The 25,889-nt window shown below is 44.3% G+C and overlaps 1 protein-coding gene across 3 annotated transcripts; it reads right to left on the reverse strand.

The window, feature by feature from the left end:
- Positions 1-1,320: 1,320 nt before the first annotated feature.
- On the reverse strand, positions 1,321-25,656 carry mtrr (5-methyltetrahydrofolate-homocysteine methyltransferase reductase). 3 transcript variants are annotated; one of them, XM_023822418.2, is made up of 15 exons: positions 25,497-25,656; positions 25,010-25,163; positions 24,632-24,785; positions 24,315-24,432; positions 21,326-21,698; positions 20,155-20,268; positions 18,183-18,336; positions 17,987-18,075; positions 17,661-17,841; positions 15,800-15,842; positions 15,140-15,332; positions 14,859-14,977; positions 7,090-7,182; positions 4,850-5,029; positions 1,321-4,646 (listed from the first exon to the last, which is right to left on the reverse strand). In XM_023822418.2, the coding sequence occupies exons 1-15, from the start codon at positions 25,625-25,627 to the stop codon at positions 4,502-4,504; spliced, it is 2,241 nt and encodes a 746-aa protein (XP_023678186.2). In that variant the 5' UTR covers positions 25,628-25,656; the 3' UTR covers positions 1,321-4,501. The 3 variants fall into 3 exon arrangements, 2 of the variants coding, with proteins under 2 accessions (XP_023678186.2, XP_023678187.2); XM_023822419.2 differs by having other exon boundaries at positions 25,395-25,526; XR_011982809.1 differs by lacking the exons at positions 1,321-4,646; positions 4,850-5,029 and adding an exon at positions 8,591-9,625 and having other exon boundaries at positions 7,150-7,182.
- Between the last annotated feature and the right edge of the window lie 233 nt (positions 25,657-25,889).

Here is a 25,889-nt window from a genome sequence, read left to right on the forward strand (position 1 = left end):
GGTACAGGTCCTACACCAGGGGTCTCCAACTCCGGTCCTGGAAAGCTACTATCCAGTAGATTTTCCATCGTACTTGGCTTCTGATGAGCCACACCTGGCCCTGGTATTTACCAGGTAGGATTGAAAACCTACTGGATAGTAGCTCTCCAGGACCGGAGTTGGAGACCCCTGTCCTACACAGTGGCCAGAGGGATTCTGAGCCATTCCTTTTGCAGAACAGTGGCCAGGTCACTACGTGATGCTAGTAGTGGAAAACGTTTCCTGACTCGATCCTCCAAAATACCCCAAAGTGGCTCAATAATGTTTCGATCTGGTAAATTGTCAAGCCATGGGGGATGTTCAACTTCACGTTCATCAAACCGGAACAGTGTATTATCATCCTGATACATGGCACCACCTTCAGGGTACAATGTCTGAAACATTGGCTGAACATGGTCCTCCGTAATGGTTCAGTTGTCCTTGGCCAGTGATGCACCAATTTAGAACAAGTAGTCGGCCTAAGGAATGTCATGATATTGCAGCCTGATCCACCCCGTGCTGCACTCTGGGTATGCAACAGTATAGGTCAGTGGTTCTCAATTCTGTTCCTGGCACCCCTCCTGCCAGAATGTTTTCGTCCCAACCCTACCTTAATCAGGCTCAAATGGTCCTTAATAGGCTAAAGCCGGTTTCAGACAGAACGCTCGCGGAGCTTGTGCGAGCTCTGTGGTCAAAGATGAACTTTGTTGAACTTTGACTGCTGAGCGGTGTGACGCATTGACGCGCGATCAATGGAAACAAGGCACCAAAATCAAATAGAGGGAAAACATATAGCTCTGGGAACTCAGACACGGACAATATATCAAACAAGCGTAGAATCTTTTTGAATGCAAAATATACATCGTCGGTACTGACCGCGAGCCGAAATGACAGGAGAGAGTTTTGAAAACCACGCCTACTCTTTGTGCAGAAGCCCCGTGCGAGCACAGCGCTTTGAGCGGACACAACGCATGCCGCGTTTGTTCTGTAACCAGCTTTAGCCTATTAAGGTACGGTTGGAACGAAAACATTCTGGCAGGGGGCGCCAGGAACGTAATTGAGAACCACTGGTATAGGTGGTAAGCCTCTTTGAGGCTTCTCCACACCAAAACTCCCCTGGATGTAGGAAAGTGAAAGTGAATGTGAACTCAGAGAACACTACGTTTCATATTATCCATAGCCTAAGAGTTATGCTGATGGCACCATTGAAACCCAACATTCGGCATTCGCCTGAATGACCAATGGTTTGGCTATAGCAGTCTGACGATGAATATTGACCCTGTGGAAATAGGAAAGTCGAGGTTCAATTCAATTCAATTTATTTTTATATAGCGCCTTTCACAATAGTCATCCCAAAGTGCTTTCCTTCCTTTTTGTGATACATGAAACATCATTAGAGAGAAAACAGAACGAGGAAAAAGGAAGGAAAGAAATTAAAGCCAGAAGACAACGGAGGAGAGGAAACAAAAACTGCCAAGTAAGGAAAAAAAAAAATCTCTGGAGGTCCAAAGTCAACTGGCTGCCCAATGCCTCTGGGCATACTAACATTACTGAAAACAGAAAAGAGTGGACTTGCTTGCTAAAAGGTAGCTATAAGCTGTGAGGTGTGCATTTAATTTTGCAGTGAGCTGGGTAGCCGTGGTTGAATGTTTTTCGGACACAGTCTGGGTTAGTACCTGGACATCCATGTCAGACAGCTTCCTCTTGTCCACCTTTACTCCTGTCGATTGTGGTCCGGCCTTCATGGTGGTACTCCGACATTACCTTAGATAACCTGGCTCTCGATGCACCACAAAAACTTGCTCTCCTGGTCACGGATGATTCAGTGAGACGTGCACCAAAAGTTTGTCTGTCCTCTTTTGAACGTTGTGTGGATTTCTATATTTTGTGCACAACTGTGCTATTGCTCTACAAATTCAGTTTTCAATTCTTCATTTTATTATTTTAAATTATGTAATTATTTAATAGCGTAGAGACTGTTTGTGGCCAACAGGGCCTCATTCAAACGTGTGGTTTGAGTGGTGGAAGCACCATCACTGTCCCGTGTGTTGTGGAGGCTGGTAGAACTCCTGTCAGCGGCAGGCCTGAGCTCATTTAAACCTCGAATGTTGTCTTTGTCTCTTACACAGGCGTTTTCCCTCAAATCGACACTGTAGCACATTCTTTTTGAATGCATACTACTTTTCACGTAGCACATTTAGTATTCTGATCAAGGACGACAGCTCCTTTTCCCCGAGTCTCAAAACACCGCTGGACGGTTCACAGATGCGGCCCATCTGACACTCTAATGTGACAGGAAACAGACTCGCTTTTTCAACATGTATGGCTTTACTTATAAGGAAAAGGGGGAAAAAAATCTATGGAGTATGTGGTACAGTAGTCCAGATTCTTAAAAAGATGTCAGACTTTTCTGACTACAAAAAAAAATGGCCACTTAATGTAACCTTACTGAAAGATAAAAGTAAGGCTCAAGACTAATATGCAAGTTACAGAGATGTAAAACATACTGATCTTATAGGATGTTTATATATTCCTAGATCACACGTTTCATACCACTGTGCTTGCTGAATTTGCTGAGAATCCTTGGCAATAACAAGACTGCAGACTATAATGCAAAGTCTACAGTTAAAGGGCACCCAGAGCCAATTAATCACACACCTTTTTTCAAAAACACAGTCTGATCTAATAAGCCCACATTAACCACCTTCCACGTTTTTTTTTTTTTTTTTGGGCGAGGTTACTGCAGTACCGCGTAATGAACCCACGGACAACATGAGAGTGAGACACAGGGTGACGGACTGGTAACAAGAGGATTCGCTTTATTTCTTATTTCTCCAGAGACAAGGTGCCATGTTTCACACAGAATTAAAAGGCCGTTCCATGTTGCAATGTCTTTAAATGGAAAAACAAGAGGGCTAAAAAGCAAACCAAAATGTGACACTCCTCACACAGTAAATCACAGACGCTGTACACTAATTCCAAAGCAGAAACACAGATTGGCCTAAAGGCACTTTTAACTGGCAGAACGTGCAAGTTCTCCAAAGGAGGTCTGTAAACTATTATGGGTGAGCAGTGCAGGTTCTATGAACCTCCTTTAAATACCGCTCACAGATCACTGCACAATGGCCACTTTGTGGCCGACTATCGACTGTCTGTCAATCCGGCAGTCGCCCAGCTGATGGGAGGTTATCTGCTTATCCCTGTGCAAGCACTGCTTGATTAAAAGGAAGTTTCAGACGGAAGGTGAGAGGAATGCACTCCTCTTAGATTCCAGCCCTAGACCTTCGAGTAATGAAATTAAATGGTGCATTGAAAACAGACCTAATATTTTGCCTCAACAGACTTTTGCATCTATGCGAGTCTGGAACTTAGGCACACGGTACAGTAGGAATGGTAAGGCTTTATGGAACCAACCAACTGAAACCCAAGTGGCAGTCTTGGGTTCTGAAGGGCGTCTGCATAGAGGGAGGTGGACCCAAGAAGGATCAGCAGCACCCCTCCAGGGGGAGAAATGACTTGAGGAGGGGGGAAAAAAATCCATGCAATCAGTGCAACAGGGCTAGTTTTATGCGTCTGCTATAGATTTGCAAAGAAATATGATGCTGAGGTTGTTAAAAATACTGAAGCCCAAATATAACAAGGACTGGAGGTAGGGACGGCACCTGTACTTTATAAGTGTGATATCGCTTAAAATTTTTGTCTATAGATAAAAATTCTTTAGAGTCTGTACTCATCCATCTATCTCCTAATTATCGTGGATACGGTCAATGGGGGGCGGAGCCTATTCCAGGCAGCATCGGTAGGGGAACACCCTTGACGGGATGCCAGTCCATCAGAGGGGACAAACACTACAGGCAATTCAAATACGTCGGTCAGCCGAACTGCATATCGCTGGACTGCAGGAGAACCACATGACACGTGCCACACACACACACACACACACACACACACACACACACACACACACACACACACACACACACACACACACACACACACACACACACACACACACACACACACACACACACACACACACACAACTGCTGGAAGTGTGAGGGAACAGTGCGGCCCCCAGTCACCTGGCTTTACTCATATATAGCTATTATAAACTTATTATATACTCATAAGGAAAAAGCTGAACTAAAAGAACAGGATATCATAAAATCATAAAACTAACCTGACTAACCCCCCGTCCCCCCTCCCCAAATATAAAATTTAAAAAAGCAGGTTAGCCTCACGTGACCCTGGCGTTCCCCGGAGAGACACAATCGTGCTCTTCACAGAAGCGTGACCCGACCCGTGAATATAAATGAAGGTCAAGGTGCGAGGAAAAACCAGCGTGCCAGTGTCAGAAGGCAGCAGGGCACCATAAGCAATGACAGCCAGAGGGCAGAGCCGGGCGAGGAGGTGCAGATAGATGCCCTGCGTCTTCTTCAGATTAAAACACACACCAAAGCCTACGTGGGGCTCAGCGAGTCGCTCAGCTCCAGATGTCCTGCAGGTACCGCTTCTCCTCCCGCAGTACCGCCACTGCCTTCATCACCTCAAGCTTATCCACCTGCAGCTCCTCGCCAATTATGTCGATCAGGGTGTCGTTGACATCTTTAGCCATGTTTTTGGCATCCCTATGGTAAAAAAAAATAAAAAAATAAAAAAGTGAATCCAAAAAAAAAAGAATCAGAGTGTGAAAGCGAGAGTCTCGTTCTTGCTGCTCAGGCATCCAAACTGCACTTGAAGGGCGTCATTTGCTCGTGTAGAGAACCCCAGGACCGCCCCAGGGCTGCTTCATACCTACCCATCCCCGGGGAAAAGGGAGGAATCCACTCACCCGCAGACGTAAAAGAAGCCTTTCTGTCGGAGGAGGATGTCGCAGACGGCCTGGGAGTTAAGGCGGAGGTTGTGCTGCACATACTTGGGTGGGGGCTCTGCCCCTTCGTGGGGGTCCCGCGAGAAGCAGACCTTCAGGTGGGTGAGGGTTCCGCTCGCCAGGAACGTCTCCAACTCCTCCCTGCGAAGGGAGGGTTTAATAAACCAGAGAACAGCGGCGATCTGACATCAGGGACGGGAACGGGAAGAACGTGACGAGCAGGCTGGGTTAGCGGTGGGGTCGTCTTTCAGACAGCAAATGAAATATGGAAAGTAAACATGATTAGTCAAAGAGGGTTCAGTCGTGATGAGGGGGGATAAGACCACAAAACTGGCACATTCCTGCTACAGCTCAGAAGACATCTTCTGATTTCTGGTTTCTAGGACAAAGCAGCCTATAACATCCCACGTTACAGTAACAGGGGGAATAAGCCACAGACGAAGGGAGCCCTCAGATAATCCTCTCATTACGTTCATTTAGCAGGTTTTTATCCGAAGCTGCAAGAATCAGAGGTCAGGATCCAACAGTCCCTGGAGCAACAGCCATTAAGCATCTTGCTTAACCCCAAGGGTGCAATCACTCTGCCAACCATAGGATTTGAACCAGCAACCCTCTGCTCACAGGCACAGAGCTGTATACTGTCCCTTACCCAACTCCCTGTGGATTCATTGTTAGTGTAGCAATGCAAAAACTTACTTATACAAGTAACACAGCAGCACCAGTGGAACGGAGACAGTCCCATGAAACAGATTAAAGCAGGGGTGGGGAATCTGTTCCATGGAGGGCCAGTGTGGGTGCGGGTTTTTGGGAAAATCTCAGGACTGGAGTTGAGAACCACTGCTTTATTACTGGCTGACAGAGGTCATCCCAAAAACCCGCAGACACCGGCCCTCCGTGGAACAGCTTCCCCACCCCTGGATTAAAGGCATGTTCAGATACTCCGTTGTACTGTGCTACGCTCCCTCACTCCTCCATCCTGCTGGCCCCCTTGAGCGACTCAGCCACCAAGGCCCGCTATTACGAGGCCTCAACACTGAAAGGGGAGGATGCGTCCGAAGATCATAGAGTACCTCCACCCCAGAGGTGAGCTCAGCCTCCGCCCGCTAGGACGGCCTCCCCGAGTCACGGCTGTAACCTCGGTATCCGATGGTGGACAAGTTAACGTGAAACCACTGGCTTCGCCCCTCTCCCGGCGAACCCCTGCACTTTTCTGCCTTCTGATATTTGATATTTACAAAAAAAAATATATAAATCCACCTCTCCACCTGACCTTCATTGGGCTCTAGGTGACCTGCTACACAAGCGGAGACAGCTAAATAAAAATTGCAAACCACGGGAGAAATAGCCTGCCTGTCTGGATTAATTTAGCAGGCGGTGGGTGATATCGATTTCAGACCCTTTATACAGATGTCAAGTGCTCGGGCTGATTAGGAATTTATGTAGAGCTCTGCAGTCATAGCGGGATCCCACCCGCCCGAACGCGGGGCTTAGGACGCGATACGATACCAAACACCAGCCTTGTTTTACATCATCCTCTTTGTGCTGCACGGCTTCTCGGGTCGGTGTCGGCAGAAGCGGCACCGCTGAAAGCAGAGACGCGCTGCGGCCGAGTCGCGCCACACACACTACGCAGCTACGGCACGAGAGGCTGCGCGTCAGAAAAGCAGGGGAGAGCGGCGCTCAGATCATTGCCCATTTCCCCGCTAAATTAACTCAACAAACCTGCCAGTACGTGGCACATTTTTTAATACTCCAATATATTCGTATATGGTACATATTTGCATACAATATAAAACTCTGTATTAGAGAGGAAATAAAGACTTTATACGTTTATCTTTTTTAAAAATACTAATTATAGGGAATGAGCATAGAGATCCTGAAGAGACTTAAAACAAAACATACTAGGTTAAGCATACAGGGATATGAAAGCAATTTTTCAACAGCGTCTTAAAACAAATTGCACACAGATTACTTTTTAAACAATGACACAGTTTCGCATCATTCCAGCTTCTCTTCACTACATGATAGCAATCTAGCTGCGTCCCCTTGTCCCTCTGCCCGTCTGGTCTCGTGGTTTTCGCATTGCTGATGTCGGACACACTGCTCTCGCCATGTATTCGTTCACCCCCCCCCCCCATCACAGATCGGCTTAAACAACTGGCGGGTCGACGTGGGCGTGCTGTATACCAAGGTGCCCTTACCGGAAGAGAAAGTCTCGATCTTCATGGCGGCAGCCGAAGAATAGCCACGTCTCCCCAAAAGTTGTCCCCCGGTCCTGCTGCCGCTGTTTCTCCCTGCAGGAAAAAAGTCGTGACTTTACATAATAAACGATACTCTGGGATTCAGCATAGGAAAGAACATGATTAGGGGAAAGTTGACTCAAACATGTATAACAGGTGCAGCTGACAGCAACAGGCCAGAAGACAGATTAGGCATCTTAATACACTAAGAATCCAATTCCCAGTTTGGCTAATTATCAGGGACCAGTATCCAGTCATAACCTTTGCTCTATACCAGGAAACTAGAGGAAAATGGGGAATTACTCAGCTTCTGAGATGAGGCAACTTTTCCCCTGGTTAAAATATGTGCATGTTAAAAGTTAGGGATTTTTCTTGGGGGAACAAGGCCCAGGCGGCTCTGGACCGATGAGTCATAACAGAGGGGCACCGGAGACTATCAAGGCGCCACACCTGCTGCCTGGCATTGGCTGGGCGCCGAGAGCGTGGAGAGCATGTGGAGTGCGATGCCAGTGGGGGCTGCTCAGGGCATACTGAAAGGCCCCTTTAAGACCGCCCCCCCCGAATACATGTCGCATTAGACTACATATCCAGGGAGGCTCACTATAACTATGAAACTGGTTCAGTACTGAAGTAAAATGAAGGGGGGGGGGGGTTATAAGGGAGTCTTAAAAATAAAAAATAAAAAAATACAATGAGCAAAAAATAGCCTTTTTCGGTAAATAGTTTTTTTTGCTCCCTGAATTCTTTTTTTGACAGGGTTCCCCATTCCGCTCCTGGGGGGCCAGAATTCCCTGATCAAACGCATCTTAATCAGCTAATTGCCAGGTGTAGTAGGTGTGTAGTAACTGAGATTCTGGTCCTCCAGTACCAGAACCAGAGAACCCTACGCTACAAAAACAGGGTTATACAAACAGATTACAATGAAATACAATGCAACAAATTTAATAATCTCTTGTTTTGTTTGTATGTTATTTCTCAGATAGGGAAAAGAACATGTTTTCAATGTAAATTTATGAGCCAATCTAGTATCTGTGTGTTCTGAAATACTTAAAGCCAAGCCTGGGCAGCTTAACTTCAATTCATTCAGAAGATCATGGTCAGGAACAGTTAACCAAGCAAACCATCTGCACAACCCCTCTTCAATTCCACCTCACACTTGAAATCCTTTCAATAACAGTTCAGTGGAATTTTGGGGAAATTAATTAACAGTAGACTCACAAAGACTAGCTCACTGATTAAAGGCAATTCAGAGACGCTGCTTTAGCTGAATGGCATAGATTGACAAGATTGTACTGGGTGCAGAACACAGACTAAACATACGAGTCACACCATATCATGTTAAAGACCTGTGTGAGAACTCATGACATGGTTAATGCAGACAATGAACAAGTGCATAGGTATTTATAGTGGTCATTTTCTGTGTGAAACTGGATTAAATCAGATATTTTACTGATGGTTTTACCTATAGCAGCAGAACTTGATACCCTTTCAGACAGCTGGATGCTTTCAATTAGATGGGGTACAAAAGTCGGGCCTTTCCTGGAACTCAAGCCTGTAACCTTCTGGCTAAGAGGACACAGCTACAGCCGGTAACACTCAAACACAAACACCCCGGGTAATTACATCCACATCGTTTGTATTGACATTCTGCATTTGGAAACAGTTCCTGGGGGAAAATAAAGTTCAGTTGCACTGAGTTTTAAAACGCAGATGAACTTTTTATGTAATGCCTACTTCTAGGTGAAGATCTGATGGAATCTGTTGTCAAAAATATACACGTGTTGGAAATCAGATAGAAGGCAAAGACCTTTTCATGGCATTGCAGCCGTTCACATTTCAACAGAGACTAAACTTGGGCTGCAGTATTCTGACAAAGGTAATATACACGCTATAATTGACAATGCATATGAGCATCAGGAATACTTGCGTAAATATCAAACTGAAAGCCGTTTGATTCTGAGGTCGACAATTTATTCTATAATAAAATTCCAACAACCTAAGGAACACAGGATGCTTTTTATCTTGTAAGCTTGACTTATCGGATCACATAACAGGATGGAAACAGGACAGCAGAGAGTTCTAGAACTTTCGACTGTCACCTCCGAGGATCATGCTCAATTCATATGAATTTATATCCTCCTGAAAATAAAAATAAGACGACGATAAACAGAGCAAACTGAGAACTCTGCAAACTGACATAAATAAGATTTAGCCTTCGTGTGATGACCAAGATGAAGGAGCAGGATGTCTCCCATCATTGACACAGAGGCATTATTAACACTGACATGGTTAAATTTGTCAGTAATGACTTTAGATTTAATTTCCCAGGGGGAAATGGGCCACAGGGGTGGCACAGTGGATCAGTGGTTAGCACTGTAATCTCACCACCCCGGTACCTGTGTTTGAGTCTCCGCCAGGGTTCCGTGTGTGTGGAGTTTGCATGTTCTCCCCGTGTCATTGTGGGGTTTCCTCCAGGTACTCCAGTTTCTCCCCACAACTGAAACACATGCCAAGGCTAACGGAGTTACCAAATTGCCCGTAGGTGTTCATGTCCGGGTGAATAGTGTGTGTGGGTGTGTGAAAATAATCAATGCTAAACAGATTCAGCTCAGCTAACCTCTCCTCATAAGACATTCCTCTAAGACCAGGAATCATTCTCGTAGCCCTACATTGCACCTTTTCCAAGGCAGCAATGTCCTTCTTAAGGTATGGTGACCAAACCTGCACACAATATTGTAGGTGGGGTCTTACCAAGGAATTCTATAATCGTAGCATCACCTCCCTTGACCTCCCCACACACCTAGAGATGTAACCTAACATTCTATTGGCCTTTTTTATTGCTTCCCCACACTGGTGAGAGTGGGACATGGAAGCATCAACATACTTACTGTATGTATTGGTGTCAATATCATTAATGTAAATTAGGAACAATAGTGGTCCTAAAATTGAACCCTGCGGTACCCCACTATGAACGCAGACCCATTGTGACATTTTGCGTCTAATAACTACCTCGCTGCTTCCTGTCAGTTAACCAGTTTTCAATCCAAGCTGCCACAGTTCCTGAAATCCCTGAAGCTTTGTGCTTAAGCAAGAGCCATTTGTGGGGGACAATATCAAAGGCCTTCTGGAAATCTAGTTAGATCACATCGTAGGCCTTTTTGTGATCAATTTCTCTTGTAGCTTCCTCAAAGAACTCAAGTAGATTCATTAAACAGGATCTACCTCTCCTAAATCCATGTTGGCTATCCCTCAGAATGTTATTTGCATCCAGGTAAGCTACCATTTTCACTTGGATTATAGCTTCCATTATTTTTCCAGTAATGCTAATTAAAACTGATTAGCCTATAGTTTGCTGGATTACTTTTACCTCCTTTTTTGAATATGGCCATTATATTAGCATGCTTCCAATCAGAAGGTACCACACCCACAGGTAATGATTTCTGGAATATTAAAGTTAAAGGTTGGCTAATAATATCCCTCATCTCTTTTAAAACTATAGGTAAGATGCCGTCAGGGCCCTGCGATTTATTTATTTTGAGCTTCGCTAGGCTTAATAACTCATTAGCCTCAGTTATACATATATTGGTCAAAGACGACCATTAAATGGTGGTAAGTTACTCATGTTCTCTACTGTGAACACCCGTGTAAAATAATCAAACTCATTTACTATATCAATTTCATTTTCAATTATAAGGCCTTTACTATCCTGCAAATTAGTGATTTCAGCTTTTAGAGCTCTTTTGGAGTTAAAATATTGGAAGAAACTGTCATCCTTAGCCTCCAATGCAATTTTTCTTTCTACATTCCTCTTGGAGAGTCTAAAGTTGTTTTTTTAACTCGACCTGTAGAGTTAGATACTCCTGCTTTATTTTGAAATTAGTTCATTTCCATTTGTGGAACAGAGCCCTTTTCCTCCTGACTTTATTCTTAATTTCCTTAGTAAACCACCTTGGTTGTAGTTTCCTAGATTTAGTTTTGCTGGAAAAACAGGTATGAATTCCTCTTGCACTTTCAACAATGTACTTTAAAAAAAATTCCCACGCCTCTTCAACTGTTTTGCTATTTAACTTCATCCAGTATACAGTATCTAGTTTCAGTCTCATACCATTAAAGTTAGCCTTCCTAACATTGTATACTTTTGTTTTGGACTTTGCTCTTAGGACACTAAAATTAACCTCACATTTAACCATGCTGTGATCACTACCGTCCAATGGTTCTAAAACCTCTAATTTTCCAATCCTATCCTGGTTATTAGCGAAAACAAGATCAAGAAGGGCTTCTCCCCTGGTAGGGGTATTAAACTGACAAATTAAAAATCTCTACTAATTCCACCATTTCAAGTTCATTTACAGAATCCTGCCTTGTGCCCATAGTCTCCACGATAGGCTCCGGACCCCCCCACGATCCTGAATAGTATATATGGTTTTGGAAAATGGATGGATGGAAATGGTCCACACACAAAAAAAAATAAACACTATCTAATCAAGTAACAGATTCAAGTGATTGTTTCCTCATGTATAGATGGTTGCCTTTAATGACGAAATGATTTGCAATTAACATCTGCGCTACCCAACCTTGCTGCCTCAGTGCGTCAGCGGATGTTTGGCTTTAACTTAACTTAATTTAAAACGTCTTGGCAGCCCTCCCACAGTTCTGAACGAAAGAAAAGAACTTTACCCTTAAAACCACTAGCTACTCAGCCAAAGTGTGGCATGACCTGGATCGTCTGTGCACTGTAGGGTGCAATTACCTGCGAGAAACGTAAGCTCCCCAAAGTATGCTTTTTATCATCTGGGAGCTCGGCATCCAATCAGGAAATGAATTCCAATAAAATAGGTTTAGTAGGCTTTTTTGCAGTCAAAAGGGGATCGATAGCAATATGAAAACCTGGTCTCCGTTCTACATCAGGCGGTGAGGCGAAAGAACATCATCATGAATACAAATGAAGCTTTCTGTTTCTGCAAAGAACAGAAAGCTAACCTAAGAAAAATACTTCTACAGCTAAGAGCAATATTTTTTAAACGATGACAGTCTGGCCTATATAATGAAGCAACTGGCTTTCCAAGTGCAATTGTTAAAGTTTGCGTCTCAACGCAGTTCATTCTCAATGCTTTCACCCAAAACCACGTTGCATCCAATGGAGGACAAAAGCTTCATAAAGCTTCTACATGCCTTGCCATGATTGAAAACAGTTCCTTTAACACGTTCAAAAGGAGTCCATTGTTACGGGAAGTATGGACATCTCAGGAAAGTAGCTTTGGAAATCATGATGCAAAAGGAACGCCCCATGGTGAATGGACTAAAAACAAAATGCAGTTTCTCGTTTTAAAACTGTTGGGACAGGGGATTCTCCGAGTTAAATTTCCTGATGTCACTGAAAGGCTTCACAAAACCACACTGAACTCCCAGAGTCTAAAAATGTACTCCAACGTTCGACTGGAACAATGGTCTCTTGCCTTTTCGGGTGTGTCTCACCGGTGGCGGGATGGATGAAGGGCTCAAATTGTAAGGTGACCATTTTGAGTCCCAGGTTTGAGCTCCGGGAGAATTTCCAGCAGTTATACTCTCAGCTGAGGCACGTAAGATGAATGATCCTGCTACACATGCAGCTGTATGGATGTGTAAAAATCGCACAATTCTGGATGAAAGAATCAGTCAAATAATGAAAACCACTGAAACAGCCACAGCAGGTCGCATGATTCTCTGACTGCAGACACAGAATATGCACCATGAAAACAAGTCTTCCATTTCATCTTCAATACACACACAGATTTAAAATTTTATTAAAATTCTGAGGGCCTAGTCTCCAGCCTCTGAAGGTCAAATGTGTTGAGAATAGTTCCTCTGCATTTAAAACTAAGTTCTGGAAGCATCTTGAGAAACACAAAAGTTGAACTAAGCATAACAGGGGTTGCCATGCATCTTCTGAGGTTAAACCACCAGATTTACCAATCCCTTAAACTCAGTCCATGGCCACGTGAAGCACAGAATATGCTCAATTAGGCTTTATAATTAATGAAGGCCTCTCAGGTCCCTCCGGTTAGAGAGCTGATAGCAGTGAAACCGGGGGCCACACAACATATAGTACAAAAATTTCACGTCGACCAGAAGAAAATGAACACACAATGTGCTATTCCTTTATAAAAGGGTACAAGCCTCTTTCTGCAAGGAACAGCATCTCAGTCCTCCTGAGGTTACCAGATGTGGAAAGTCGACCGTGCCGCGATTTGACAGATTAGCAGCACAGTCCAGCCAGCCCCTCCACCCCAGAGAAAATGGCACCACCCAAATTAGCTTTGGATCAGTCCTTCCTACTGCTGACACCATGTGTTATGGTTAGGGGCCCCGGTATTTTACATCTGTTTGTATTAAGGCTGAATAGTGGCGTCTCGGCCTATGGGGACTGGCCCCCTTGCAGGGGCACACGACGAGCGAGCTGTAACTGCGGCTACGCACATCTGGGACGTATATATTTAAAGAAATAATAAACTGTCAGGAAATACGAGGCTGCGAGGAGTCCGCTCGGGACAAGGACGAGAGCGGTGGGTGATGGAGCGGACGGTACACTAGAGCACCATGGCGACCTTGTGGCACACGTGCGGGGGATCAGAGGGGCCCCAGGGCGCATTCATCAGCTCCAGAGAGCACTGCCGACGTGGCGGGTCATCTAGCAGGTCGGCGGGTCATCGCGCAGGTCATCCAGCTCGTACTGCTGCTCCTCTCCCAGTGTTTGGTTCATGTGGACAAGGCCAGAGGGCTCCATCCCTTAGTAAGCTCCTGGGCCTTGTGTCTTCATTCTGAGTACTTCTGGTTACGTGACGAACTCCGCAGATCACAAGTTCAACCGGTATAATTCCTCAAAATCCCAAGTGGTGCTTAGTAATGTAACAAGCAGCGATCAATTAATTAGGACCTTAAAATCGAGTCACATGTAAACACTGGAAATCATTTACAGACTATCGCAAGGGGCTATTGTGCGTGGTTCAGTGGATTAGGAAGCTGAAGTCTATAACTGGATGGTCACTGGTTGAAATTCCAGATCTGCCATTAATCCCCAGTTGCTCCAGGGACCGTCTGACCCTGCTTGCTTTGGAAAAAAGTGTGGGCTAAGTAATTTTATTTATGGTGGTATTACATGCGGTTGATGAAAATACACATTCGTAGAGGATGAGTTCTGTTCTCTGAACTGTGATACCCCCGTCTGTATCCAAGAATTTGTCCAGCATATAAATTAATAAGTATAAGCAAGGTGTACTTGACACGAGCCCCTATGGTACAAGACAACATCTGTATCGAGTACGCAGTGCAGCAAGGAGCCGACTTAGGACTCTACTTTCGCCCACAGGTGTCAGACTTATGAAGCACGTCGGTAATACCAAGAGTTTGTGGGGTGTTCTCTTTACTGGAAGTTAATTGAGTCTCCTGGGGTTATCACTTGCCTAAAATTGACTTATTTTCACTTCACATTTCCTTACACGGGAAAGCGATGATCCTGGGGCCACCCCCCCTGCCTGAAGTTGAAATATTCCGGCATAACTTTTTGGTATCTGAGTATAAAGAATGCGAATACAGGATGGAGAAACATGTCAGCATGCTTGTCTGAGCACTGGAAATCCATAGGAGCTGCTGCTAGGGAACTCTGGGACCAAAATCTGCAACCTCGCTGGCAAGCAAGCAGAGGTAAGCTTATTATGACCCATTTCTGTGTGTATACACGGCAGACCTCATACCTGTGCTGGAGGAAGCCAATGAAAGGGGCGACGCCTGTCCCGGGCCCCACCATGATGAGGGACACGCTCGGGTCGGCGGGCAGGCGGAAGGCAGAGCTGGGGCGGAGGCTCACGGGCACCTGGGAAGCACACGGGGCCCAAGTGGGCCGAAACGGCACCAGTCATTCCATCGCTCAGAGAGCAGCACGTTCTGTTCATGGCCTTTAAGTCACAGCAGCAAGCAGAGGACGAATCCCTCGTTCTGTCCCCAAAAAGTCAGTCTCGTTTTGAGCTCAGCTCACCTTCAGGGGGTCAGAAAGGTCAGGGTTTCCTGAACGGGATTCGGCCGCCCCGTGGGGGCGGAGGATGGGTGAGACTTTATCCGACAGCCACCCTGTGCACACTCCTCTCCTGCTGATGGGACGTCCAGGGCATGGTGGAAACTCCAACACGTTGAATACAATATGCAGTTTCCCTGGGTGACGGAGGCTGGAGCTGTGGAGGGTGACGGAGCCAGGATGAGTCCTCGGGCGAGGGGCTCGGCCCAGGGCCAGCGGCCCTTCTCTCTGGAGACCCCTGCTGGCCAAACTGTTCATTGTTTACCTCTTGCCCATTGCCAGTATACCTGCAGTAGCTCATAGGGGATGCCAGGGATGTCTCACAAAAGTAAGCCGCTTAGTAGCGGGAGTCATCTTTGGGAACCGCATGCAAGCGACTGACACGTTTTAAATGAGGCCAACACTTTAAACCACCTCCTGTCTTGCAGATTCAAAAACTTACCGGGACAATGAGGGGAGACTCCACAAGTTATTACGCAGAGTTTGTCAGAAAGCAATCTGTTCATTCGAAACATGGAAATAACCTGCTTTTTGTAAGACGTCCGCAAGAAAGGCTGAGAAATATGCTTCTAAAGCCACTGCTTTAGAAAATGATCTTAAAGTAATGCACAATTACAGACTTACCACGCTGCTGAGTATGATCTCGGCTGTAGTTTTGGCAAGTGCTCTAAAAAGGAAATTATTTCAATTTACTCAGTGTGATGCAAAGAGGAAAGGCCTTTTTGAAAACCATAGCTGAAAACAGTTTAATACCATTGTAGGCACTAATTAAGAAAATTAATCAAGCAGACAAGGGTATAGAGCTTTGCTTGGTAATGCAGAGAAAAAAAGCATTCGGACAATAATGAAGGATCGACTGTGGTCCACAGACCTACACGTCCAAAGCCTATCCATGCATGCCAACTCTCTCACCTCCCGGCCAAAAAAAGAACACTGAGGTACCATCTATTTCGAGGTGCACATTTTGAGCTTGGCATCATAGCTGCCCCTGTAGGTTCGGAAATGAAACTGGCACAGTCCGACATATGGGAATAGATCGGGTTCGCCCTTGATGCTGTACGCGCAAGGTCGTTCACACCTTAGACCTTGCCTTGCAGTTAGCTTCCCATCACCAAAACAAACAAACAAAAACAAACAAATAAAGCAGACACGAAGACTGACTCAAATCACTGCAAAGGGCGCCAAATCTGTCAATAGGCTCTTTCATACTCCTAAGAAAAGCAATTTTGTGCATGACTATTATAGCGGCGTGGCTTCAAATATAAAGGCAATATTTATTTTTCATGTTCTTGGATTCTATGGCCTATCTGACAATGCTTGCAGTTTATCCACATGGATACCACAGGAAACAGCACATAAGCCAAGCACAGCGAGTAACCTGGTCAAAAGCCCTGAAGTGGTCTGCTTAAGGTTAAATGCTAAACATCATGGTCAGAGATGCTTCACAGCATATGTTCAAACTGCACTTATTCATGAAAATGACACCACATGCGTGTTAGAGGCAGGGAAATGGTGCAATGATGGTTATTTTAACGAAAACAAATAAACATAATAAACACTATGTGGTATTTGTCTGGATGCAAATGTATTGTTCTGAATGTAATACAGCTAGAACCTTAAAACTCTTCTGAACGTCACCTTTAACATTAACTAACTAGCAGACGGTGTAAAACCAAACTTGTTTGTGCCCGTGACTCTACACCAGGGGTCTCAAACTCCTGTCCTGGGGGGCCGGAGCCCTACACAGTTTTTGGTTCACCTTCATTTAACACACCTGATTCAACTCCTTGTGCTAATTACCACACAGCTCTTGAGCGGAATCATTTGTGGTTGAAGGGGGAAAGAACTAAGCTACACAGGGCTCCGGCCCCCCAGGACTGGAGTTTGAGACCCCTGCTCTACACCATAGCCAAGAAACCACATTAAAGTGGAAGATATACGATTATTTTTCTTTTCCGACATGGACAAACTAGCGCAGAGGCAGTGCATTACATCCACTGAGAATTCACCGGCGACAGTGAAGTGAGTCACGGCCTGCTTATAAAAAGACGTTAAGAAGGCAGACCTACAGGAAACTGATCCCCAGAATTCTCCTCCTTCCTGCACTGCCTGGTTTTATGCGAGGCGGCTCAGGCACATTAAAAACGAGCTTGCTTAGCACAATGTTTAGATTAGTAAAGTTACACAGCAGCAATGCATGACATGAGCAACAAGACTCAAAATAGAAAATACATATTTAAATCAAGTTATGTTGACAATCTCTAAAAATTATTTTAAAGAGGAACAGTGCAAATGGTATTTTTTACAAACAAGAATTAAGCTCATGGAAGCTCAGCTGATAAATGACACAATGACTAGTGGGGCTATTGTTACATAGATCGCGAATAGCAATGATTCTACTGCCCTCTACTGGCCATTTTGTGAAACATTTAATACACATACTGTGAATCAATGCTTCAAAATGCAGCTGAATGTGCTCACTGACCTATAAGGAGGCTCAAGGGAGGCGAGCAGGAGGGGAAGGCATACAGGAGGTCCAGCAGGCAGAGGCCAGGGTCTCTGACGAGCCTGTTGTATTCGGCCGAGCCCTGCTTGCTGCACAGCTCCTGCAGCCTGCGTCTCTCGGCGGGGTCTGCCGTGCAGTCCACCAGGGACCGGAGGAAAGCCTGGGGAGAAGCATCACACATGCTGTAGCTAGGCTCACATGTCAGGTGTACTGGCTACGCATCAGCAGTAGGGATTTCTGCTCAAAGCCAAAGAGCAGCCTTGGGAACTGCCCAGACCTCCCACCAGGTTAGGTAAAAGCAGCACCTTTTTGGGGACACTCCTGATCTCCAGGCACCAGGTGAGGAGATACTGCAGGGAACAGCTCTCTGGGATGTGACTGGGAATCTGCACGCCTGTCGGGACGACAACGAGTTAACGATGTTCCGCGAGCCTGCACGGCCACCACCACGCTAACGAAGCTCATAAGCTAATGGCCGGCCCGGCCGCCCTCATCTCTCACCCTTTTTCTTGGTGTCGGCCTGCAGCCGCAGCTGCACGGCGTGGTTCCCACAACCCGCCAGGCCCAGGCGACCCAGCAGGTCTGCCACCTCCTCCTCGCTGTTTGGGCAGTGCACATCGAGTGAGTCCCCGGGCTGGTAGTGGATGTCGAGATCCTGAATGAAAACGAAGAAAACGATAATGATCGCTGCACGGCTGCCTCCAGGAGGACAGGCTGGGTACATTTTTCGGATTTGCGGATTAATGAACTGGGGGAAATGGGCAGAGAAAACGAGATGGGCCTTTATCTAGTTAGGAATTTGCCACAGGTGTATAAAGACGGTGATGTAGCCAAATTGTCTGTAGGTATGAATGTGTGTATGAATGCAGGTGCACTATCTGGACAAAAGTAATCGGGACACACCTCTTAATCATTGAATTCAGACCCATTGCCAGAGGTGTATAAAATCAAGCACCTAGCCATGCAATCAGGCTTACAAACATTTGCGAAAGAATGGATCGTTCTGAAGAGCTCAGTGAATTCAAGTGTGGTACTGTCATAGCACTTTACAATAAGTCAATTCATGAAATTTCTTTCCTGCTAGATATTCCACGTCAACTGTTAGTTGTATTATTGCAAACTGGAAGCATTTAGAAACAACAGAAACTCCGCTACGAAGCGGCAGACCATGTGAAGGCACAGAGTGGGATTGCCGAGTGCTGAGGAGCACAGTGCATAAATGTCTGCAACATTCTGTTGTCTCAATAACTGCCGAGTTCCAAACTTCCTCTGGCATTAACCCCAGCACTGTACACCGGGGCTTCATGGAATGGGCTTCCTTGGCCAAGCGGCTGCATGCAAACCTCACATCACCAAGCACAATGTCAACAATACCGCCACTGAACTCTGGAGCAGTGGAAACGTATTCTGTGGAGTGACGAACCACACTTCTCTGTCACGCATTCTTGACAGACGAGACTAGGTTAGGCAAATGCCAGAACGCTACCTGTCTGACTGCATTGTGTCAACTATAAAGTTTGGTCGAGGAGGGATAATGGTAAGCGGTTTTATTCAGGGGTTGGGCTGGGCCCCTTAGTTCCAGTAAAAGGAACTCTTAATGCTTCAACATACCAAGACATTTTGGACAATTCCATACTTCCAAGTATGTGGGAACAGCTTGGCAAAGGCTGTTTTCTGTTCCAGCGTGACTGTGCCCCAGCGCAAAAAGCAAGGCCCTTAAAGACATGGTTGGATGAGTTTGGTGTGGAAGACCTTGACTGGCCTGCGCAGAGCCCTGACCTCAACCCCATCGAACACCTTTGGGGAAAAATTAGAATAGAGATTGCGAGCCAGGCCTTCACATCTAACATCAGTGCCTGACCTCAAAAATGCTCTTCGGAACCAATGACATCCTCCAAAATCTAGTGTAAAGTGTTACCAGAAGACTGGCAGCTGTTACAGCTGCAAAGGGGGGGGGACCAACTCCATATTGATGCCTATGTATTTAGAACGTGATGTCATAAAACTTCCTGTTGGTGTAATGGACAGGGTTCCCAATACTTTTGCCCACATCCTCCTGAGACCCAAGGAAAAAAAAAAAGTGTCCTTTAGTTTTAGGTTAATTGTGATTTTCTGTCTTTGGAGGAAATAAGACATTTTTATTTTTAATTTCACAGCATGTCCTCTTTAGTGCACAACAGGAATAAATATGTTTCCTAACATCAGTGAAAAGATATATGCAAAAATAAAATGTCCACTACAATGGACATAAATGAATGGGTGGGGTCTCAGGAGGACATAGTGTATATCAGAGGTTCCATTTCCTTTTCTGTGTGTCTGCAGTTCCTTTTCTGAGCCACTGACTGATGCCCAGAGAAACCAGTAAATTCACTAAGTGGCAGGCCCCATGTAAGCAGGCCTGCCTTGAACCCGCTTCGGCACCACCACCCTGCCAGGCAGATTCATTACGGGACCACGGAGCGAGACGACTCACAGAAACATCCAGCTCCACCAACAGGGCCGTCTTCACAGCGTCTTCTCGGGTCAGCTGGACGGCTGAGGTCACAGGTACCTCATAGACGCCTTCTTTCCGACACGGCCCGTTATTCTGAAGGGAGGCGAAGAGAAACTGATATGAGGACTGAATACAAACTACTTAAAAAGACAGTGCTGCATATTAATTACCTCAATACCACATCTAGACCTCTACTTGATCATTACTCTAGGCTTTAAAATGAGATTTCTGAGAAGTGCTATTTAGGATACACAAAGTTTACCTCTTGCCTTACAATAGTCATTGCTATTAGTCCAGAACGATTTCTATACACACTTTAGCAAGATTCCCATGAGGTCTAGGAACATTCAATCAGTTCTCTTTTTAAGGGCTAATACAAGACATTTTAATTTGCATGTAATTCACAGATCTGGGAATTGATTGTTGATTAGATCAGTGTAACAAGTCACTCAATATACTAAGAAAAAAAAGTCTTGTTATAAATGGTACTGGGTTGGCAGAGGTGGAAAAGTGGTGTATTGGAAAAAGAATAATAGCTATATTTCATTTAGCTCCTCAAACACATTTACACATAAACAATGAACTGAACTTTCAAGCAACTGGAAAAAATAAAAAATAAAAAACCAGGGAGGGCAGCCAGTACTGAAAGCAGTGAAGTTTGCTTTGAGTCATAAAAGAAAAGCTGTCGGTTCAGTTCAGAGAACGGTGACGACAACAGGGCAGAAGGCGGCAGAGAATCAGCATCTGCACATGCACCACTACGCCTGCCTCTCCGTGTCGCATCTAGCCCACTGCTGATGAGTAACACAAAGTCGCCCCATGCAAAACGTTTTCATCTGCTCACTGGAACTCACGGAGGGAATTAGACGCCCCCCAGAACCTGCGCATCTCATCTGACTCCCCCTACCCAGTAATGCGATTTAGTGAACAGTGTAATAAAGCGACAGCACTGAGAGAGGTTCTACAGAATGGTAGGAAGCTTAAAAAAAGAAAAAGAAACTACACACCGGCAAAAACTAGTGATAACCAAGCCAACCAAAGAACAGGAATCATTTTAACAAGTACTATTAGCTGCAAAGCTTTGAAGAAGCTTATCTCTAGGCAACAGCCACCTTGTGGTCACCCACAGAAGGACAACAGGACAGAGTACCTCCTCTGCAGAGCCATCTAACAGCTGGGCATCAATGAAAGAGTGGGGCAGAGTGGGCACGTTGAGGGCAGACTGCGACAACGGGGGCAAGGAGCGGGTCAGTATGGTATGTTCTGTGCCAGACTCCTCCTCTGCTGGTCCACGTTGTGAAAGCTCGTGGGCTGGACCATTAACATTACTGAGGCTGAGGAGGTGGATGTTCAAGCTCGCCCCTGAATTATCGGCACTTGGTTCCTCCCGGGTTGCCAGATCGCCGTTTGGAACAGACTCCAGGCAGCCAGCTGTTTCTTGTCCTGAAGTGGACATCTCTGATGAAGCTGTTCTTGTAGCGTCCCAAAGGTCTTTGATCCACGGATCCACCACTATTTCCAGTCTAAAAACACAAAGGAAAAGTTGGTAACACTTTACCAGGGATGGGCAGTATTTTAGATAAATGTATTTAAAATACGTATTTGAAATACAAAATACTATTTTGTATTTTGTATTGTAAAGCCTTTGGGAAAAATCTAACGTAATTTGTATTTAAATACATTTAAGATGAGTATTTTGTATTTTCAAAATACATAAAATACTTTGTGCCAATCAACCTCTTTATCTGGGTGCTGATTTGGTTCAGACACACCCCTCCCCCAACCTTAACACTCATGCACGTGAGCTGCCTGCAGCAGAGTCAGCATTGGATCAGCGACTTTTCTCAGTTTTCTGCATTAAGGTAAGGGTGTCATCCTGATCAATTCCGTGTTGATTAAAGTTAAAATGGTGCATCATTCAGATTTGCCTTCAGTAAACATGAAAGAATAAAAAAGCACCGACATGTGTAGGAGGAAAATAGCGTTAGTTGCCTGTTAGCCAATCAGTTTTGATAGTTTTTTTTTTAATCTATCAACTAGCTAGTGAAATGTGTTTAAAACATTACTGCATGTTAGGGCTGGGTGATATGACAGAACTTTATATATCTTAGGCAGCGATGATATAAAGTGTGAATCGATTAAACTTTTCAAAATCGTTTACATAGGCCTAGGTCATTTAGAGCAAATAAATCCTTGCAGTGTTTAGTGGGGCAGCAGGAATTATTGGAACGTTGGGATGGATGAAGAAGCATGAATGAATGAATAATATAGTGTGATGTACTTGGTTCAGTTGTACTTTGCTGTTTAAAGCGCGAAAGGAGATTCATATTTACACTTCGAATAGATGGATGTCTGAAACACACAGGTACACCATCTTGAGGAGTACACCATCAGTTTTATAATTGACTTTGTGTTATTGAGTTCTTGTTACTGAGTTGAAGTCATGATGGTGATAAAACGTAATAAAAGATGTTTGGGGAAAAAAAAATAGTTTTGTTTTTCCTACAGGGCAGGGGAAGGGAAGATCATTTCTAATCAGTAGTACACATCTAAATGTTTTTGTTTTGCATTCAGAATATGTCCAGATATATTTCAGCCGCAGGGTTCCCCCTGGAGTTTGATTTCAATTCTTCACTTTTCTTTGTATTTTTGCTTCTATTAATCAAATTCTTCACTTTTTTTCAGCATCCGTTTTTTAGTCACTCTCTCGCCGCTTCTTAATAAATTAATCATTAAACTCACTGAATATACATCTTCTGACAATCACACTGTGATTGGTCAACTAACGGCATGGGCGAGTCACGAGTCTACTTGATAAGGTTGGGAGAATCGTGAATACTGTGTAAAAATTTGCGTGCTGAAAACATGATGTATAGTACGCATTTCGGAAATAATGTTCTAATTACTATATATATATGTAAGGTAAGCTAATACTTTCCCGGTGTTTCATAGTACCTTTGAGAGGGACATTCTAAAACGCTTAATGTGGTTTAATGTACCAAAATAGCGACCAATAATCACCAAATTTCGCACACACACACACCTGGTCTTCATAAAGACTTTCACCTGACAAAAAATCAAAACCGAAATATAAGGAATATGGACTTTATTTTACGTTAAGCGTTTTCCCCTCCATTGACGCCCATTATAAGGAAAAGGCTTAATGTAACTTAAAGTACCAAGACAGCCACCAAAAATCACCAAATTTCTCACATATATATCTGGTCATAAACACTTTCACCTGACAAAAAATCTAAACCGAAATACAAGGAATATGGACTTTATTTTACATTAAGCCTTTTCCTTATAATGGGCGTCAATGGAGGGGAAAACGCTTAACGGAAGTCCATATTCCTTGTATTTCAGTTTTGATTTTTTGTTAGGTGAAAGTCTTTATGACCAGATGTGTGTGTGCGAAATTTGGTGATTATTGGTCGCTATTTTGGTACATTAAACCACATTAAGCGTTTTCACATTAAGTGTTTTAGAATGTCCCCACACCGATCGATAACATTTGCTACTTTTAGAACGGCCCATGCTCATTTGACATGGATGATCGACAATCGTGTGTCCGGTGCGCCGGGCCAGTTTTGATTAGGTGCTACGGGTGCTACGGTTGAAAATTGGGAAAAAATGAAATTCGACTTTTCAAAAATTCAAAATTCGTCATTTGAAAATTGAATTCGCCAGATTGACGATTTGATGCCGTTTTTCTTCGTCACCATGGGTTCCGTTTTCGTCAATGACGAGAGTGACGAGCGGCAGCGGGAACCCTGCAGCCTAATAGGGATGCCTGCACTTGATGACCAATTTCACATGTATTTTGTGTACTTTAAAAATACAAAATACTGTATTTGTATTTAAATACATTTTTTTACACAGTATTTTGTATTTGTATTTAAATACATTTTTCCACTCAGTATTTTGTATTTTTATTTTAAATATATTTCTATGTATTTATGCCCATCTCTGCACTTTACTTGAAGGGGGCATGCATATATTTAAATCTGAGTGATATCAAAAAAAAAAAACAAGAGGGGCGTGCCACCCTTTAACACCATAATAGACGCATATGTAAGCACACTAAAAATATTCTAATGTGCTCATATTAAAAAAAATAAAAAAAAGATTCATCTTACCCCACGCTATCATCCGCAAATCCTGTAGCATAGAAGGGTTTGGCTCCAAGTTCTGCCAGACGTCTGTCAATGATTCTCCCACATTCACAGAAATATGTATAGTTTGTGTCGCCCAATGCTTGAGTGGACAAAACATGGGTAACCTTCATTAAACATTTTTAAAGATCCATGAGGTCAGCAACTACAGTCAACTGTTAGCCTTTCATCAAGTCCATTTCTAAAAAGGGTCTTTCAGAATGATTTAACTATATATATATCATTCAATATTTAGAGCAGCGCGTCATTCGGACTCAACGTGTGGAAATGAAATTTGCTACCTAAGAGGGCATAGCGTAGATGTTTGAAGTGGTCACTGGCCAAGGTCTTGTCTTTTATTTCCTTCACAAACTTAAGGGCAGTATCTGGAGGTTCTCCATCGCCAGTAGTAGATACTACAAAAACAACGGGGGCAATTTCTTTTTCCAGGTTATACTGCAAGAAAAAAAAGTAATAAATAAACAAGGCTGCACAATAACGACTAGCGTCAGCGTCCATACAAGATCACAGTTTGGTGCTTTTGCTTACAAATATGTTGTTACTTAATTGTCGAAACACTGTGCGACTCAATGTCCCCTTAGAGAATAATAAACGTCTCATTCCACAAACGTTCAAAATGTAAATAAGAGTTTACTCAATATTAAAAGGAGCTCAATCACCCTTTCTTTTTGGCTCAGACAGTAGAGGTCCGCGATGAATCCGTGTTCCTCCGCCTGATCGCGTATCTCCTCAGCTATGGACTGCGCTTGGCCACGCTGGGATCCGTAGAGCAGCAGAAAGCGGGTCTTTACTTCGCAGGGCATGACAGGCGCTCTGTTGGGGTGACATAAAGGCGTTTATTTCAGCCAGAGGCGTTTTTAAAGTGCACACAGAATAGGTCACCAAGGACAGAATCCCAAAAAATCGGTAGTAACACGTGACAAGGTCAACAGAGATAACTGGTTAGTTAGCCTCAGATTCCAAATCAGCGGTGCATAGCCTTAGTTACCACAAGTCTGCCGTGTAATTAAATCCCTGACAAGAAGTGACATTAAACCTACTAACCCACACTTAAGTGTAATGACAGGCAAGCGACATCACGGACACGTGCCAAAAACTTAACCAGCATTCGTGCGTGACTACCGGCTCCATAACAGTGCTCCTCACCTAGAATATATGACGGCCGAACAGGCGGACACCAGCCGACACCCATTTCGTCTTTTAACTTCGCGACGCGCTTCCCAGGCCGCTTTCCTTCGAGTCCCCGTAATACCGGAAATGACGCAAAGCCGGTGCATGTCAGCGCGTGCCGTCAGCGCTGCAGTTCCCCGATAGGACACGCTGTCCTTTTATATTATTTTATCGCTCAAGTAGATTTCCGAAGAAGCAGTGTTGGGCTTTATGATAAGAGCATATCTTTAAGAAAAACACGACATTAATGTATGTTACTATTTTCTAGGTCTGATAAAGAAACACTGATCATATTCATATGTAGGCTGAGTTTATTGCGATAATTATTAACTTCGTTAAAAATTCCCGTACCCATAAGATACTTTACCA

Source organism: Paramormyrops kingsleyae, chromosome 15, assembly GCF_048594095.1.
Source record: "Paramormyrops kingsleyae isolate MSU_618 chromosome 15, PKINGS_0.4, whole genome shotgun sequence".
Lineage (NCBI taxonomy): Eukaryota > Metazoa > Chordata > Actinopteri > Osteoglossiformes > Mormyridae > Paramormyrops > Paramormyrops kingsleyae.